Source organism: Tenrec ecaudatus, chromosome 7, assembly GCF_050624435.1.
Source record: "Tenrec ecaudatus isolate mTenEca1 chromosome 7, mTenEca1.hap1, whole genome shotgun sequence".
In the NCBI taxonomy this organism is placed as follows: Eukaryota; Metazoa; Chordata; class Mammalia; order Afrosoricida; family Tenrecidae; genus Tenrec; species Tenrec ecaudatus.
The window spans coordinates 32,511,828-32,531,691 of NC_134536.1; the positions used below are offsets into that span (position 1 = coordinate 32,511,828).

Sequence of the window (19,864 nt, forward strand, 5' to 3'; positions counted from 1 at the left end):
CCTTGGGGGTCTTTGTTTTCCCTGGCTGACACCCTACCATGTACGAGGGGATACCCCCTCAAATGGATTCCACCCCCACAAAGCTATATATTAAATTTTTTTACAAAACAACTTTAACACTTTCAAAGTATTCTCCATTATGCTTAATACATTTGTCATATCTGTGATTCCATCCTTGGAAACATTTTTCCAGCTCATCTGTTTGGATGGCAGACAGCACCTACTCCCTCGTTTTTTTGGGTTTTTTTTCTTCCTTGCCAAACCACTGTCCTTTCATGTCCCCATTTGCAGAAACAAAAAGAATTCGCTAGGAGCAAGGTCAGGTGAGTCAGGAGCCTGGAGCAAGAGAGGCATGCAATTTTTAGCCAAAACTGGTGCACTGAGATGGCTCCGTGAGCAGGTGCATTGCTGTGGTGGAAACACCTGTCTGCTACAAATCAGGCCTTTTTTGGCCACACACTGTTATGCAGGGGTCCTCAAGCTTTTTAAGCAGGGGGCCAGTTCACTGTCCCTCAGAACTGTTGGAGGGCCAGACTATAGCTTTAAAAAAAATTTTTTTTAACTATGAACAAATTCCTATGCACACTGCACATCTTATTTTGAAGTAAAAAACAAATGGGGCAAAAACACCCGGTGGGCCCGATAAACGTCCTCGGCCACCCACAGGCTGTGGTTTGAGGAGGCTGCTGTTACGCAATCTTTTCAGAACCTCTAAATAGAAAGCCTGATTCACAGTCTGACCTGGTGTGACGGACTCCAAACGCACTACAGTCAACCTTTTCATCGGTTCAGGCAGGTGACAGACATCCAGACAAGGTTTTTGACATTTTACCTTGTTTGAAATGAGGAAAACACTCGAACACTTTTGTTTTTCCCACAGCGCTGTCTTTGGAAGCTGTGTCAACATCACAACCGTTTCTGCGGCATTTTTCCCAAGCAGGAAATAAAATTTCACAGCCACACGCTCTTCTCTTAAATCAGCTATCGTAAAAAATAAGTTTCTAGCCGAACTGCTGTCACGAAAAAACTCAGCGTGACAAGACAGGACCTTCCCAGGCGATGCCACTGGGCAGAGAAGCAATACTTCGAAAGCTCTGCTCCACTTAGCACAATCCCGGGTTTGGGGGGTACCCCCTCCTGATTCTTACAGAAAAAGTATATTAACGCTATATTCAGTTCCTGAATGTTAGGAGTACAAGCTTTGCTTTACTTCAAGTAATCATCCAAAGTGTTTGGTGTGTTCCACAGATATAAAAGTATTTCTGTGATTTAACTTAATACAGCGACATCACCATACAGATGGCCGTGAAATCTGGTTTAAAACTGGTCTTTGGAAGCAGGGGCTTAGTCAGGCTTCGAGGAAAGCCTTGCATGACAGCTAGAAAGATGGACACAAGCAGGGGAAGATTTGGAGGCAAGGGCCACTGAGAAACGTGGCTTATAAATGGTTTTATTTCATATTTTTTATTCAAGAGTGGCTGGGCCCTTCCAGAAGTTCTGAAATGCACATTGGAACAATTTGCGGTTTTTATCTTTCTGTGCCACGGTCTCCCAGGAACAGTAATGTTACATTAATGGATATAAAGCCTTGTTCATGTGACAGTAAGCTGGGTGATGAATTCCCTTCTCCTGTGTTTACATATTAGCTCTGTGACTTCAGAGGTTTGTGATTTGGGGCAGGTCTAGTCCTCCTTTCTAGGAATCAACTCGCTCATCTGTCAAGTAAGCATCCTAAGAGAACCTTGCTCAGGGGCTTTCTGTGAGAAATGAGGTAATATGTACAACAAAAGGCTTGAGACCGCGCCTGGCCCCTAGCGCCTCAGATCCCACTGTCGCCTCAGCATCAGCGCTCCTCCTCCGTGCTCACGTTTTGACGTACACGTTGGCATCTCCCTTAGCTAACGTTTCACATGCGGCTGTGTCAATTTATAGGCTGATCTGGTCTGGCTACACTGATAGCTAGCTAGTGTCTGATATCTGCATGTCTTCTAGATACTCCCAGCCACTCCACGAAGAGATTGCCCTGCACAAGCATCTGAAACACAAAAACATCGTCCAGTATCTGGGCTCCTTCAGTGAGAATGGCTTCATTAAAATCTTCATGGAGCAGGTCCCTGGAGGTAAGAGCTATTTTTCTTCCTTTAACAAAAATATAAATTTCATTAATATAAACATAAATTGCTGGGGCCTTGACGTGCAGAGAAATTGGGATTTCCTGGGTCACAAGCTTTTAATTGTCTGAGTTGAAGAGAAAATTAGACATATGACATTACTTCGGTATTTAGTAGGAAACAGTACATGTTAGAATTAATTTCATACCAATGATTGTAGCTTGGATTCATGGAAATAATAAAGTCCATTTTTACTTCTGCTCTATCTGCTAGTGAAGGAGCCCTGGAGGTGTAGTGGATTACATGTTGGGCTGCAAGCCAAAAGCTCAGCAGTTCTAATCCACCAGCTGCTCCTGGGGAGAAAGATGAGGCTTTCTACTCCCATAAGGAGTTAGTTTTGGAAATCCACAGGGGTGAATCTATTCTGCCCTCTAGAGTCAACTTGATAGCATTGAGTAGATTTTAGTATTTGATGATGGCCTCCTTGGGACCAGCGACATTTTCTTCTTAGGTTCCAGCCCCAAGTATCCAGTACCATGCCTGGGCATCTGTGAGTGCCCAGTGTATATCAGCACAAGTCAGTGTTGTACCACTGTCATTAAGTTCCAGAGTACTGTGGGCCTCTGTAGACCAGAACCAAATGCTGAAACAGCCTCCCAATGGGGGCTGTGTTTGAACCCATTGTTGTAGCCCCTGTGTGCTTTGAAGAACTCATTTTCCTGTAGCTTACCGATTTTATCCACCGCTTCTTCCCACTCTCCAGGGAGTCTTTCTGCTCTCCTCCGTTCCAAATGGGGCCCATTGAAAGACAACGAGCAAACCATTGGCTTTTATACAAAGCAAATACTTGAAGGGTTAAAATACCTCCATGACAATCAGATAGTTCACCGCGACATAAAGGTAGGATGCACTAGACTTCATTTCCATTCTTATTTGCAAGAATTGTATTGTGTTTGGAGTACTCAGGTGGGATGGCAAATAAATCAGCCTTTGCCAGGGCAGCAAGGAGAGCTGTTCACTAACTCTGCAGCATTAGGGCTTTCTGTCCATGTCGTCTGTTCTACCCACCGGGCTGACTCCTGGGCATGTCCCGCCCAGCTGGAGCTGCCATTGTGGGGTGGGGCTCCGTGGGGCGGGAGTGCAATGGCACAAAGGTAAACAGGACTCAGTCCCTGCGCCTGAGGCGCCTACAGGCCGGCTCCTCTTTCTGCCCTTGCCCAGTGCTGCTCCCCAGAAAGCACGTGTCCCCTCACTAGATGCATGGTTAAAAGGAAGAAGGGAAAATCCTCTGTGCTCAGAGGTCTCACATACTTGTGCATGGAAATAAATCCAGATGGCTTCCTAGCTACTGTTTTCAAAGAAGGTTCAGAGCTGATGAATTTTTGACGAAGTATGTTACTATTGAAAGGCGCCCTGGTGGCGCAGTGGTGAAGTGCTCTGCCACCGAACAGAAGGTCACTGGTTCGAACCCACCAGCTGCTCCATGAGGGAAAGACATGGCAATTGGCTGGCATGCAGGTGGACGACTCTGGGAGGCCTGTGCAGCAGGTCTTCTCTGTCCCACAGGCTGGCTGGGTGGCAGAATCCACAGCTGCGGGTTTGAAGTGTAACTCTATTTCCCCAGTGTCCCAGGACAATAACTAAAACAAAATAGAAAATGACTGGCGAGTTGTGAATGTCATAGTTGAACATATCATAGACCTTACTGAAACCCAGACTGTGTGGGCTGCAGCAAGTCCTTTTAGGTAATCACTTTGTTGGGGGCTCATGCAGCTCTTCTCGTGCATCCATCCATGGTGTCGAGCACATGTGTGCCTTCGCTGCCACCATCATTCTCAAAACATTTTCTTTCTACTCGAGCCCTTGGGATCAGCTCATTTTTCTCTCTCCCCCACCCTCCCCCCTGAACGCTTGGTAATTTATTATTATGTTCTCCATGTCTTATACTGACCGATGTCTCCCTTCACCCACTTTTCTGTTGCCCGTCCCCCTGGGAGGGGGTTATTATATGTAGATCATTGTGATCAGTTCTCCCTTCCTCCCCCCACCTTCCCCTTCCCCTCCAGCTATTCCCATTATTGGTCCTGGAACTGCAGCAAGTTCTAAGGAACTGGGAACCCTTTTTGATCTTGTTATGGGAGTAGCAGGTGGGGAGCAGCCGTGAGATAAGCTCTTAATGAAGAGCACAGAATCCAGGCCCGTGTGCACGCAGCGGACGCCTTGTCACAGTGGCCTCGAGCCAGCCACTGTCCAGAAAGAGCAGGTTTTGATTAAAGTCTTCTGTTCTCTAGGGTGACAATGTGCTGATTAACACCTACAGTGGTGTCCTCAAGATCTCCGACTTCGGAACATCCAAGAGGCTGGCTGGCATAAACCCATGTACTGAGACTTTCACTGGTACGTGTTCGCAATCGTGAGGCCGGGCCTTTGTAAGGAAAGCAACTCGATGCCAAGTTGGAGCGCCAGGTGTGGCAGGTGTGAAGGAAGCAGGTAGTCTAAGTCAGCAGCTTCACAAACCACGGGGCCTTCTGGCGCTTGCTGGAAAACCTGACACGGAATTCAATCTCGCCCTTTTCTTTCCTCAATGCCACCAAAGTTGTTTTTTTTAAAACTCTGGGTTGATCACTTGGTTTTCCTCTCATGACTTTACTTTGCTCTTGATTCTCTAACCACTGTAATCCTGGTAAGGTTTAGAAAAAAATTTTTTTTTAATTGAACATTTCCGTCGTTTAAGCCCTCTGTGATTCAGACCTTAATCACTTCCCATTTGGACCGAGTTCCCTTGTTCCCAGTCTTGTTTACTCCCTGTGGCTGACGCCCCTACTCCACCACATAAATAAGTCTGGTTGGATTTCAATTCAGAAAAGAGGAAGTGACTCAGCAGCTCAGGAGTGGGCTGGGGAGAAAGCGTTTCCCTGAGAAGTCAGGCCAGGTGGCCGCCAAAGCTCGCTCCCCAGTGCAAGGCTGGGGGTGGGGGGGGGCGGATGGAGGAGCTCTCTAAAATGGTCTCAGGGCCCAGAGGAAGCACTCAGCAGTGACCTGGGGCACAGCTGGGACGTCACCACGAGTCTGACCCCTTCTTGGGGCTGATTCTCACATCGGTCTTCTCCCGCTGGTTAGAAGGTGCCCTGACGGCCTAGTGGGTTCTGTGTGGGCTGCTCCCCAGAAGGTTGGTGGTTGTGGCTCCACAGGAGAAAGATGAGGCTTTCTGTTCCCATGAAGGTTGACAACCTCTCCCCCGGCCGTAGGATTTCTGTGAGTCAGCACTGATTTGATTGTGCAGTGGGTTTGCATCTTTTTAAAACATTTTATTAAGGACTCATACAACTCTTATCACAATCCATACATACATCATAAACCACTTCTGTATATGCTTTGCCCCATCATTTTCAAAGCATTTGCTGTCCACTTAAGCCCTTTGGGTTTACGTTTTTTCTGTTCTTAGTTTTGGTTTTCTGAGAGGGAATATTTAGCAAGAAGAGTCAATGAGTCATGTTGGGGCTCACAGAAGGCCATTGATGAATCCTGCGAGGTAGGCACGGCTGCATGTCTTCAAGCCAGTCTTGAGTGCCTGGCATACGCGCACGGGATGGGAACAGAACACCAGAGATTTGCTTCCCCTGAGCCCCTGGTAGGTTTGAACTACTGACTTTTCAGTTTGCAAGGGACCTTTAACCACATGCCACCCAGACGCCTTCTGAAGCAGGTGGTTTTGCAGATGAGGAAATTGAGAGAAAAGGACATCTTATAAATGGCAGAACTCGAGGTTTTAATTTACACGTTGCTCTCTGCTTCAGCCTTTGTGTTTCAAGTTCATCGCTCTCTCCTCACGCCATTGTCTGTTGGGTAGCCTGGGTGGGAGACAGCCTTAAGGTTCTTCTTCAGAACATTCCGTCGGCAGTACCTCCAGCCCAGCTCCCATCCCCATGGCAATGGCTATTTCAGGACCCAGAATTAAAGACATGAATAATATATTTTTGAGCACACTAAGTACCAGCCTATTAATAATTTTAAACATCTTTACATTTCCTTCCTCATATTCTGCCAATTTGGCAAGAGAGGTTTTAGACGCTGCCAAGTCTCCACTTTAAACACATTTATGTGGATATTAATCACTGCAATCCTGAAGGAGCCCTGGTGGCAGGGTGGTTATGAGTTGGGCTGCTAACTGCAAGGTCAGCAGTTCAAATCCCCCAGCCACCCCTCTGGAGGAAGACAGCTTCTCAACCTTCCTAATGCAGCGACCCTTTAATTCAGTTCCTCATGTTGTGGTAACTCCAACCATAAAATTATTTTCGTTGCTACTTCATCATTTAATTTTGCTACTGTTATGAATCGGGCGACCCCCTGTGAAAGGGTCATTCGACACACACACACACACCCCACACACACAGGGGTCGCGACCCACAGGTTGAGAACCACTGGCTTAGATGCTCTGAACCTCTCAGGGGCAGTTCTACCCTGTCCTACCGGAGATCACTGTGAGTCAGCATCAACTTGATGGCAGTGAGTTGGGTTTTTTGGTTTGAAATCCTCAAAGGGGTTGCAGTAAGGTCTGTCCTCCCATACTCTTGCCACTGGCCGGAGTTCAAGGTGATGTGTGTGACCAGCCCTGCAGAGCATAGCACACAGCCCTGAGTCAGAGCTAGTGAAGGCTCTGTGGCCTGCTCGACACTGGTCAACGGAGCTGAAAGGTTGTATTAGTCTGGGTAGACTAGAGAAACAAATCCATAGAAACTCATATGTATATAAGAGAGAGTTTTATGTAAAGGATAATTGTACATTAAGAAAGAATCCAAACCCAGTCCAGTCCAAGCCCATATATCCAATACCAGTTTATAAAGTCCTCTTCAGACTCAAAAAACACATGCAATGACACCGAATGCAGGATAATCACAGGCCAGTGGGTACAAAGTCTTATAGATCCAGTGATGGCAGAAGCATCTCAGCCCTCTCCGGGGTCTCCATATGGCTCCTCCAGTTCCCAGGGCATGGGGTCTATCAGAATAGTGCCTTGTGTCTTATCAGTAGAGAATCTCCAAGGGAGGGAGCCGAGAGAGACAGACTCTGTCTCCCACCTCGAGAAAATACCAGAATTCTCAGGAGGTCATGCCCAATTCTCAGATTCACACCAGATTATGTAACTTCCACAAAGATGTTCATCTGTTTCACCTCCTGGTGATTTTGGTGATGGAGGCAACAGCAACCAGCTTGTATGGAGTGCTTGCTGTATCCTTGGCTCTTGGCTACACACGGGACATAAGACATTCATTCCATAGAAATTCAAACATGAGTCAAGTGGCAGGTCTCATTACCCAGTTTATGATGAGAAAATTAGGTTCAAACAAGCCAAGTAAGTAGTGATCGAGCTGGGGTTCAAACTAGACTTAACATGCCACGTGCATTTATTACCTTCTCCCCAAACCTGTTCCTGATCTCTCTGGATGGCAGCTCCAAACTCCGAGTTCCCCAAGGCGCCTCTCACTCTTCATCCTCCAGGCCAAGCCAAGCCATCGAGGAGGCCCGGTGACTCCGACTGCAATGCCTCCAGAGCGGGGCCAGTGCTCGCCCTCCGCAGCTACAATTACATCTTACTTTTGTAACCTCAGTAGCCTCTACCTCTTCTCCCTGCAGCCACGTGGCCCCCTACTGTCTGCTCTCTGAATAGCAGTCAGAGAGACTCAAACCCTAGCTGCTTGAGCTAAGCTCCGTGGGCTGGCCGCTCAGGCCTCAAGCTGGTCTGTGGTCCTTCTTCACCTGTCAGACTACATCTCCTAGTGTTTTCTCCGGTGCTCACCCTGCTCTAGGCACTTACATGGGCCTTCCTGTATTTCCTCCATTAAACTCAAAACCCAAACTCACTGCCATCGAATTGGTTCCAACTCATTGCCTATAGCAGGGGTGTCAAACTGGTGGCCCGTGGGCCACAGGCGCCCCCGAGGCCCACGATGCTCTGAAATAAAATGTAATGAGGGAATTGTGTGTACGGTATTGCCTCGGTCTCCCCTAAGTGCTATTTTCTTCATAACAATTTTTTTTCTATTTTCATTTTATTTCAGAGCATCATGGGCCACAAAAACTTACCTCGGGGGCCGCATGGAGTCCATGGGCCGCCAGTTTGACACCCCTGGCCTATAGGATAGGGTAGAACTGGCCCCGTGGGTTTCTGAGACTAGGACTTTTTTACAGAAGTACAAAGCCTCATCTTTCTCCTGTGGAGCGGCTGGTGGTTTCAAACCTCTAACCTTGCAGTTACCAGCCCAGTGCATAACCCACTACACCACCACAGCTCCTATTTCCTCTCTTACTCCAGGACAATACTGTGCTACTGTTACCCCATTGGTCCACACCAGAGACCAGGCAGATAATGGCATCAGGACCCCACTACCAGAGTGTGGCATTTGCTTTTCCTCTTGCCAAGAACACTTCCCACAGCTGCTTGCACGGCAGACTCGTGCACAGCCTTCAAGTCCTAACTGCTCCATGAGGCCCCCCCATGACCACACTGTTCCCCAGGGCAGCCTCCTCGGGCCGGGGCACTCTGGCCCCCTTCACCCTGCTCTTTTTATGGGGTGGAGAGGGTGGCATAAAGCTTGTCATCTTCTAACATACTACATCACTTACCTATTTTGGATGTTTATGGCTTATTGTCTGCTCCTTACGCAATGTAAGCCTCCGGACAACGGTCACTACCATTTCTCCCTGTTCTTTGTGCTGCTGAATCTAAGAGCCTTCAACAGTGGACCCTGTAGGCCAGCCTAGAACATGGGGGGCAGCGGGGAGGCTTAATCTGGACGTGTGGAACTAATACGGGCATGAGATGTAATGTCAACACTGACTGCTCACCTAACCTGCCTCCCCAGATAGCAGTACTGGCAATGTAATCCAGATTAAAAAGTTCAAGTTTTGTTTTTGAAGGCCTGGAATGCAGTAGGCGTTTTAGGGTTCATGCTCTCACTTGGGTTGTGTGTTTGATTTTGGCTTTTTAGGCTAATGTTCCCATTGCTTTGTATCTTCAGGTCATCTCTGTAAATCACTATGTACAGCATTATGTGCGTGTGTTTGTGTAGGAAAGAGAAGCAGATAGGAATGATCCCGTGGCTAACCCGGATTTTTTTGGCCCTTGCTCTGTAGATCATTAAAACCCATTGCACATAGAACTCTTTAAAATATTATCTGATGAATCAAAAGATACACACATTCGATTGTCTAGACCGGCAGTTCTCAACCTGTGGGTCGAGACCCCCTTGGGGGTGGAAAGACCCTTTCACAGAGTTGCCCGATTGATAACAGTAGCAAAATGACAGTTATGAAGTAGCAACAAAAATAATTTTATGGTCAGAGGCTCACCACCACATGAGGTACTATATTAAAGGGTGGAGGCTTTAGGAAGGTTGAGAACCGCTGGTCTAGCTAGACATTGGTGGCCCCTTTTTTTTTCTTTTAAAATCATTTAATTGGGGGCTCATATAACTCTTATCACAATCCATACATACATCCATTGTATCAAGCACATTTGTACATTTGTTACCATTCTCAAAACATTTTCTTTCTACTTGAGCCCCTGGTATCAGCTTCTCACGTTGTCCCTCCCTTCCCGCCTCTATTCCCTCACGAACCCATGATACTTTACAAATTATTATTTTGTCATGTCTTACGCTGTCCGATGTATCCCTTCACCCACTTTTCTGTTGTCCGTCCCCCAGGGAGAGGATTATATCTAGATCCTTATAATCAGTTCCCTCTTTTTACACCACCTTCTTTCCACCCCTCCGGTATTGCCACTCTCACCACTGGTCCTGAGGGGTTTATCTGTCCTGGATTCCCTGTGTTTCCAGCTCTGATCTGTACTAGTGTACATTCTCTGGTCTAGCCAGATTTGTAAGGTAGAATTGGTGCCATGATAGTGGGGAAGGGGGGAAGCACTAAAGAACTAGAGGAACGTTGTATGTTTCCTCGTTGCTATACTGCACCCTGACTGGCACTCCGCACTCCCCCTCTTTCACAATGATAGGAATTTTTGTTCTTTGATGTCTAATACCTGATCCCATCGATGCCTTGTGATCACACAGGCCAGTGTGCTTCTTCCATGTGGGCTTTGTTGCTTCTCAGCTAGATGGCCGTTTGTTTATCTTCAAGCCTTTAAGACCCCAGATGCTATCTCTTTTGATAGCCGGGCACCCTCTGCTTTCTTCACCACATCTACTTTTTCTTCAGCAATCGTGTCGGGAAGGTGTGCATCTTAGAGTGCCAGTTTATTAGAACAAAGTGTTCTTTCATTGGGGGAGTACTTGAGTGGAGGCCCAATGTCCCTTTGCTACCTTAATACTAAACCTATAAATATATGCACATAGATCTATTTCCCCATTGTCACATATAACTATATTTACATATGTACATGCTTGTATTTAGACCTCTATAAATGCCCTTTACCTCCTAGTTCTTTCTTCTCTTTCCTTTTACTTTCCTCTTGTCCCACTATCATGTTCAGTCGTCATTTGGGTTTCATTAATTTATCTTGGTTACATTGCCCTTGTTCAAGCTCTACCAGGCCTCCTACACCCTCCTCACCATCGATTTTGGATCACTTGTTGTTCCCTTGTCCCTTGGTTTGTTAACACCACTTCCTTTCTCCCACCTCCCTCTCTCCCATGTCCCCCTGGATCCCTTGGTCCTGTTGTTTTCTCCTCCAGATTGTTTATCCTGCCTATTTTACCTAGATGAAGTGCAGAGATAATAATATGCACCAAAAAACAAGACAGAGCAAAACAAAGCAACAAAAGAAAACAAAACAACAAATCAATGACAAAAAAAGAAAAGCCTGTAAATAGTTCAAGGTCTATTGACCTTTAGGAGTGTTTTCTGGTCAAGTCTGATGGGGTGTCAAGCCCTGGCCCCAAAGTCTATTTTTGGTATTCTCTGGGGACTTCCTTGCTCTGCTCCCCTTGCTGTTCTATGGCACGCCCTTAGTGTTTCCCTCGGTGTGGTGGGGGGTGACCCATTTTTTTATATGGCCTCTTACTTGTAATCCATTGTAATTCCTACTTAGTACAACTTAAATAGCAACTGCCCTGGGCTATCTGTCTGCTTCCTCTCTTTAAAGTGAAAATGTGTTGGCTTATTCCCAGGTACCCTCCAGTACATGGCACCAGAAATCATTGACAAGGGGCCAAGGGGCTACGGAAAAGCAGCGGACATCTGGTCTTTGGGCTGCACCATTATTGAAATGGCCACAGGAAAACCACCCTTTTATGAGCTCGGAGAACCGCAAGCAGCCATGTTCAAGGTCTCACTTCTTGCATGTCTTGAGAACACGTGTATGAAGCTCTTCATCATGTTGTTACTGGGTTCCGTCCGGCTGATTCCAACTCAATGGGAACAAGGCAAAATATACGGCCAGCAATTGGGAGAGGGATAACAAACGATCCTCCAATGTCCTCTGTCTCAGACCTCCGCTTTGCCCTTGCTTTGGGTGTGGTAGGGTCTGGAAGGGGGTTGCAGGAAACAGAGGCAGGTATTCACCTGCCTTGTCCCCGGATGCAGACCTGTGGCACTGGGCCCCTGTCGAATAATTTTCCTTATTGGGAGCCTGCTACTCTCAAAAAATATAGTAGGGGAAACCACAGGCTGGAAAAGTAGGGATAAGAAATAAGGTGGATGCAGTTAAAACAGCAGTTCGTTGCCTTTTCAATGGTTGCAGGGTTTGCAGTCAGGCTCCACCATGGTCTAGCCATGGAATGACTTTGGGCAAGTTCCCCAAACTTACTTGTTCCTCAGTTTCTCTATGAATAAGTGTACAAAGAGCACCTCATAGGGTGCGTTTTATGACGGTTGTATGAGAACACGTCCAAAGCAGTGTCTGGAACAGTGCCTGGCAGACAGGAAAGGCTATCGAATTGTTCTACATAATTACCTATTACCATAGACCCTAATAGGAACCCTGGCGGTGTGGTGGGCGGTGCGTTGGCCTGCCAACTGCAAGGTCAGCAATTGTAAACCCCCAGCCACTCTGTGGGGGAACGAGGGCCTTTGTCTCCTGTAAAGAGCCACGGCAATTTTACCCTGTCCTATCGCTCAGTGGCGGTGATACATATACATATATTAATTTGGGAGTATTTCTCAACCCTAAATACACACAATCATCATCAGAAATTAAAATGTAAGTGGCAGCAATGAAAAGGAAATTCTGTTATGAAAACACCTTTATTTAATTTCAAGGACTTTTACATATTTCCGTTAATGTAGGAGATCCAGACAGGGAAAGTATTTACAAATCACATCATAGAGAAAAGTGTACCAGCTTTGGACCAAACAACCTTAAGGTCTAAATCCCAAATGTAGCTTCTCATAACCATGTAACCTGACCCCTTCTCAACCTCAGTTTCCTCGTTAGTGTAAGATGAAGAATGCTTGTTTAAAAGATCTACATTGTTATTGTTCTTGAAAATATGCACAGCAAAACACATGCCATTTCAACAGTTTCTTCATGTGCAATTCAGTGATTAAGCTAGCCTGTTATTTGGTATAAAGAACATTTAAGGGGGTATTTTGGTTTACAGTTTAAAGTGGATCTCGGGGCAATAGTTTTGGGGGTTTCCAGCCTGTGTGGCTCCAGAAAGTCTGGATTCCATGAGAGTTTGAAATGATGTTCCACATTTTTGTGGGAATATGTCTTCCCCTGGATTTGGGAGGAGGATTTGATGAGATTCATTTATGCAAAAGGCCTAGCCCCCGGCACACCATTCTTGTGCACACCCCAGTGGCCTCCTTGAAAAACCATCATTTTGGTGCGCTAATGTGGCCTAAAGCTGCGATGCGATCTATTACTACGCAGTGCGCTCTCCTGTCTGAAAGGGGAAATGGGGAGGCGAACCCAGCTGTGAGAGCAAGAAGAGCTGCTCAGGGACTGCTTTCCGTGGTATGAATCGATGCCTGGCTTTTGATGGCCAATGAGTAAAGCCCTGCCTCTACCGCCTGCGTCCCTGGTAAAGTGACAGAAGCCCTCTGTGACATTCCATCGCCTGGAAATTATATCCTACGTCATGTTCGGTAGAGACAATGTGTGAGGGCGACTTCCTGCGGTAGAGGACCACAGTATGGGAACCCGCCTGCCTGCATGGTCACTCGCAAGACCGCACGTTCATTTGTATTTGTGTCCCAGGTGGGAATGTTTAAAGTGCACCCGGAGATTCCTGAGTCCATGTCCGCAGAGGCCAAGGCATTCATACTGAAATGTTTTGAACCCGATCCAGACAAGAGAGCCGGTGCTAATGACTTGCTGATTGATGAGTTCTTGAAAGTGTCGAGCAAAAAGAAAAAAACACAACCTAAGCTCTCAGGTACGTGGTTGCCCTGAAAGCTAAATTCTAAACCTCTAGGCTACATGGTACTTCCAGAAGTGAGTGCATTTGATATGTGGATCGTTGGCACTGGGAACTGCCGTAGACCTCAGACATTGGGTCCCAGTATCAGGAGCAGCTGGTGCCAGTTTCACAGATGAGGACACCTTTCTTACCTGCCCCAGAATCGTCTCCCATCCTCTGGTGATTAGGCAGTGAAATATATCAGCATCTTCTGCTGATGTTGGGTTTCAGGTGTAACCACCACCACAGGTCCCTAGAGAGGGCCTACAGAGTCATCTGACAACACTGTGAATCCCAAGCAGTAGAAACCACTGCTGTCTCCTACAGAATATCCTTCTGAATAATTGGCCTGAGGTTGCCAGTTATCAATACAACAGCAATACAAAAAACAGTGTAAGTAAACTGTCCTTTCGGAATAATCTCCGTGGCTCATTTCAAAAGGGAAAGAAAAAGGAGTGGGCCATGTGCGCTTGGCACGAGGGGCGTTTGTATTGGAGGAGGGTGAGCAGATGGACCGCGTTGATCCCGTTTCCAGCTTTTGTCTCCTGCTGACTTCTCCCTTGAACAACAGAGCCCGGCCGTGTGCTTACGCCCCTGTTTGCTTTTCTCTCCACAGCTCTCTCCGCCGGATCCAACGGTGAGTTTGTTTGTGCCTCTTCCCATGGAGCCGCTTGGGATAAACTCGAGATTTCCCACCCAACGGCCTCCACCTCGGCTTCCCCCTGGCACAGGGTGGGGCAGGGGCCTTCATGGGTAGCCAGGGTGTGTGCAGCTGCCAGCCTGGCTGGGCGCATTCCTTGGGAAACCCCGCCCTTTTCTTTTTCATGAAAAATCAGCTGCTGCACAGTTGGTTTCCACTCTTGCTACATTTGTTCCTCAGCTTGATGGCAGGGGGGTGGGGTTTGGGTAAATGCCAGTCGGGTGGGTCCGTGGGGGTGCACATGTTTAATACCTTAAGTTGCTAACTGAAGGTTGGCGGTTCGAGTCCACCAAGAGACACCTCGGGTGAAAGTCCTGGTGATCGACTTCCAAGAAGTCAGCTATTGAAAACCCTGGGGAGCAGTCCTGCGTGTAGGGCTGCCTGCAGTCGAAGCCGATGTGACAGGAGCTGGGTGTTTTTGTTTGTTTGATTTCCTTGTGTTATGATTTGATTTAATGGTAGATGGGAGGGAAGTCTATTCTTTCTTTCCTGAAACCATTTGGCCAATTCCATGGATTTCTTGTAGATCAGTTCAATCCCAGGCAGTTTCCTCGGTCATCCTTGGAGTTGCATACTATCCTTATTCTTGCTGGGTCAGGAGTGATTGTATTTTTGTTTTTTCTGATGTTGGCCCCTGCGGACCCTAAGTAGGACAGTAACTTTGCTCTAGCAAGGTCAACGAATGCATTGTAGAGAGTCATGAAGGAAGGAACGCCATTTTAGATTTCGTGGGGTTGGATGAATTGTTGATCAAATAGTTATTGTTGTTAGGGACTGCCAAATTGGTTCCAGCTCATAGTGTTGCTGTTGTTAAATGTCATTTACTTTATTCCTACTCAATGCATGACAGAGCGAAACACTGCCTGTTTCTGTATCATCCTTACAACTGTTCTTATGTGTGAGCTCATGGTCGGGGTCACTGTGTCCGTCCGTCCTTTGAGGGTCTTCTTTGATGACTCCAAATTTGCCAAGCATCATGTCCTTCTCTAGGGACTGGCCTCTCCGGATAATGTGTCCAAAGTATAGGAACGGAAGTCTTAGCGATCCTCACCTCTAAGGCGCATTCTTGCTATCCTTCCTCCAAGACTGAGGTGTTCTTCCTTCTGGCAGTCCGTGGTACTTTCCGCCATCCGTCCCAGCACCATAATAATTCACATGCACCCCTTCGTCCGCAACTTTCCTTGTTCACGGCCGACTTTCAGATGCATCTTAGGTCATTGAAAATACCGTGGCCTGGGGCAGGTACACTGCAGTTCTCAAAATGCCGTCTTGCTCTTCGGCCCTTTCAAGGTGTCTTGTGAGGAAGAGTTGCCCAATATGCTGTTTGGTTTCTTGACGGTTGCTTCCATGAGCCTTGCTGTGGACCCTCGCAAGATGGAATCCTAGACAGCTGCTGTCTTTTCTCTTTTTATCATGATGCTGTCTGTCGGTCTAGTTATGAGGGTTTGGGCTGCAATCCATGCTGACGGCGGCAGCCCTGGGTTTTCATCAGCAAGGGCTTCAAGTCCTTAAGAGTGCAAAAGGCTATTTGTTATGTTTAATATAATAGCAAGGGTTCTTTGGGGATACAGTGGGGGAGGGTGGGGATAGAGGGGAGTTGATACCAAAGAGTGCAAGAAGAGAGAAAATGTTCTGAAAACGATGGTGCCAGTGATTGTCCACTCAGGCTTGATCTAATTGAATTATGGATTGTTAAAATATCTGTCGAGCTCCCAAGAAAATGGGGTGGTGTGGGGGTGGGGGACAGTGCAAAGGCTTACTGTGCATTTTACCTGGGGTCCTAGGGGATGAGAGAATTGTCCCCACCCACCTTAGAGCATGTCTGCCCACGGTCCAGGTAGCCTCTTGCTGTCAGGTCAGTTTGGGCTCGTGGCTCGTGGTGACCCCGTGTTTGCCAGCATCGTGCTCAGTGCACCTGAGGGTTTTCAGTGGCTGATTTGGGGGGAAGTAGGTGGTCAGGCCTTTTTTCAGAGATGTTTCTGGGTGGGTTCCGACGTCAGACCTCCCACTTAGCAGCCGAGCACATTGAATTTTTGCACCACGCAGGGCCGCAACCCAGGGTAGAGGACTGTGCGTCGGGGTTTCCTGAAGGAGCCTCTCCAGCGTGCCTTCTGATGTTCTGAGGAGAACTCTGAAGAAGAGGACCCCCACCCTCACCCCTTTCGTCTCTACAGTTAGCCTAGAAAGTGAAAGGCAGCCCTGAGACTTTCAAAGTGTGAGGTCTTGGGGGTGTCACAAAATGCCCCCTGACTTTGCAGCTTTTGAGAAGTTGGTTCTGATCACAACTGGGCCACTGTATGTGTGACCCGCAGCAAGTTCCTTGCTTTATCAGGCAGTCGGTGCTGCTAAAAAACCTCCTTCATAGACTTGGTCTGGAAACCGAATCAATGTACTGGAAGAGCCTGGAGCTGGGCCCAGAAGCTTAATCCCCAAGAGTTTATCCCTTCCACGTGATTTGGCGTGGTTGGCAGGAAGTGGATTCCCATCACAAACATTTGACTTTCGTGAACTTGCTGGGAGGCGGGGAGGGGAGGGGATGGGGTGATCACTTCATCAGGCCCTTCTGCCCGGACTGCTTCTCGGTGGAAATCGGCCTTTGCTGGAGCATGGGGTGGAAGGCAAATCTGCTGAGCCCTCGGTCAGTCACAGCGCCCCCTTGCCCTCTCAGCTCCCGTGCTCAGGGTCACGCAGGAGTGACTTGGAATCTGCGTGGACTCAGGCTCCACCCTGCTGGAGCGAGGCCTTCGTTTCTCCCTCAGAGCATCTGGTGGCTTCGAGCAGGCTGGTAACCAGCGTATTGGAAGCACAACTCCCGGCAGCTCATCTGACAGCTGCGTGATGGATGGTTGCTTTATCCCATTCATTTAATAGAACGGTTTGCACGTTTCATTAGGAGATACGTTGCCATGTCATCTCAAGCTGCCCTTTGAAATCTGTTCAGCTCTTGTACGTCATCATTTCTTCTTTTTGCTTTAGCTAGTTGACATTCAGGAGCAAGTTGCAAGTCTCTCTGGACATCCAGTTTGGTCTTTCTTTCCTGGTCTGTAAGGACTTTTTACTTTCTTCATGTGTGATGTCCTTGACTAATCCCACAGCTGTCCGGGTCTTCGGTCATTAGTGTTCACTGTATCACAACTGTTCTTGAGGTGGTCTCTAAATTTAGGATGGGTGTATTTTAAATCATGCTTGGACTCTCTTGGACTTTTTTTTATTTGCTTCAGCTTCCATTTGAATTGGTGTAAGCTCAAGGATGGATGGTACAATGTTTGCTTCTCTTCTACCCAAGGTCGCTATGAGTCGGAGCTGACCAACATTCAGTGCAAATGTTTAACTTACACTATGCAATGAGCACTAGGAACAAAAGAATCAGACAGTAAACCCTGGGAATACAGATGTGACTATGACAGATCTAGATCCTCGTTAAAAACTAAGGTTCCTGGTCCTACCGGAATTTGAGGGAGGTGTGCTCTGGGGTTCTACACCAATTAGTAGACTATCCAAATGAGTCTTACAATCACTAAAGTGTGACACCGTTCGTCAAGGTCTGGGCAAATGGGGACTGAAGACAGCATGACGAGGTAGGAGACGCTGTACTCAAGCTGGGCTTTGCCTGTCACGTTGTGCCGGAGAAGGACCATGTAGGTCCCTGATGATCGTTAATAGCTATTAGGATCTGAAGTCGCCTTCAAGGTGACTGGAAGAGTTTTTGGTTTTTTTAAGTGATGGAGATTTTCTGGGTCTGGCAGGCATCAAAGTCATTATACTCATTTTGATATTGTACCAGGGTTTTACAGGATTTTCTCACTAAAGGAAACTAGGTAAAAGGTGGATGAGATCCTTCTGTACAATTGCATGTGATAAATACATAAAAATCAAACATTTACCTCCTAAAAAAATAAAAATAACTTCGCACTTTCCCAAAGCATGGACATGACCCGCTCCCTGAATCAGTCATCTCTCCCACAGACAGGTGCTCCCAGCGCTCCGGGGCCACAAGAATGAACCCCTCTTGATCCCAACCCAGTCTACACTCACCGGTAGAGCCATGTCTTTCCCACAGCCCTCCCTCCCATCATTCCCTAAAGTAAAGCAGTGAGAATTCCCTCTCTAGAAACGCCTCTGCCCTTTCCTAGCCCCACAGAAGGTAAGAGGTTCATCCGGCCTCGTTTGTGGGCAGCTCCGGAGCAGAGGGCTTCTTATTGTCAACCTTTCGCGCCAAGGATGCTGGCGAATGAAAGGACATGTCTGCCAGGCCGCCCTCTTGCATCCCAAAGCCCCAACCACTCACGTCTGTAAGATGATATCAAAGGGACTGGTGACCTCAATGCTACCCAGAAACTAGCAACACGCTCCTCTGGAACTAATTTGTACTTGAACTTCTCCCCATTTATAGTTACAAATATCACACACGGAGAGGCACTGAGCTGTCTCATATGCCAGGGAGTCTTTTTCATAATTTGAAAAGCTAAAAATAACAGGAGTGGATGTGACAAAATTCTTATCACAAATGTGTGAACCTACCTGCCTTAGAGGAGCCCTTGGTGGTGCAAGCAGAGGCTTACTAGTCACTCACCAGAAGGCTGGATGTTCAGATGCACCCCATGTGCCTTAGCAGAGAGACGTGCCGGGTGATCCACTTCCCGAAGGTCACAGCCATTGAGAAGCTAACACATGGAGTCGCCACACATTGGAATCAACTCAATAGCGATAAGTTTTGTTCTCCTGCCTTAGCATCCTTTCCCCTCTGTGACAGGGGTGTCAGACTGGCGGCCCCCGAGGTAATTTTTTGTGGCCCACAATGCTCTGAAATAAAATGAAAATAGAAAAGATTGTTATAAAGAAAATAGCGCTTAGGGGAGATTAAGACAATACTGTACACACAATTCCCTCATTGCATTTTATTTCAGAGCATCATGGGTCACAAAAAAATACCTTGGGGGCCACCAGTTTGACACCCCTGCTCTATTACATCTCCATATAGTTTCTTATAGAAGGCTACACCCCCCCCACACACACACACACATACACATCCACTCAGGTTCTAGACTCTACCCCCCCATGCCTTTTTCAGTTGTTTCTTCAGCTTCTGTAGGTCACACACATGATCTAGTGCCTCCTGTCATATACTCATCTGTGTCCCTCATCCTTCCGTGCCACCTCACTGAAGAACACCCCATTGTTCATTCTCCCCATCATAGCTGCAGACCTTGGTGCCCAGGCCTTCAGGTCTTCCCCTCCCCCATTCCATCCATTTTAGCATCTGCTCCACCGCTTGGTCACAGCCTACTTTTGTCACGGTCACCAGCGACCTTTACTCAGCAAAGACTCTTCTCAGCGGACTCAGTCTCCAGTGGTGTTCAGCCCAGAGGGTCATGCTCCCTGGCCATAACCCTCTCCTGTGTGGGCTCCCAGGACTCCCCATGCTCCAGGTTTTCCTCCCCTTCTCCCTGCTGCTCCTTATCCTTATCCTGGGCTGCCTCTTCTTCCTCCTCCTCTCCTCTCAGCGATGGTTCTTCCGGGCTAAGTTCTTTGCTCTCCATCTTTCCCTAAATTAAGTCAGCCTTTGCTTCCAAGACCATCCACAGGCTGTGGTCCACTAAAATTCCATCTCCAGCTCCGTTTTCTTTTTCTAGCTCTGGACTGAGTTGTGAAGCCGTGTCCCTTGTCCAAAAAACACGAGCAAATGAAAG

General features: G+C 47.4%; 1 protein-coding gene across 1 annotated transcript in view; it reads left to right on the forward strand.

Annotated features, from left to right (window-relative positions):
- MAP3K5 (mitogen-activated protein kinase kinase kinase 5) overlaps positions 1-19,864 on the forward strand; it is a 233,375-nt gene that overhangs the window by 175,807 nt on the left and 37,704 nt on the right. The window contains exons 16-21 of the mRNA XM_075554484.1: positions 1,993-2,120; positions 2,875-3,011; positions 4,403-4,508; positions 11,240-11,397; positions 13,273-13,450; positions 14,091-14,111. Of these exons, the coding sequence (XP_075410599.1) occupies positions 1,993-2,120; positions 2,875-3,011; positions 4,403-4,508; positions 11,240-11,397; positions 13,273-13,450; positions 14,091-14,111 (728 nt within the window). The remainder of the gene's footprint in view (positions 1-1,992; positions 2,121-2,874; positions 3,012-4,402; positions 4,509-11,239; positions 11,398-13,272; positions 13,451-14,090; positions 14,112-19,864) is intronic.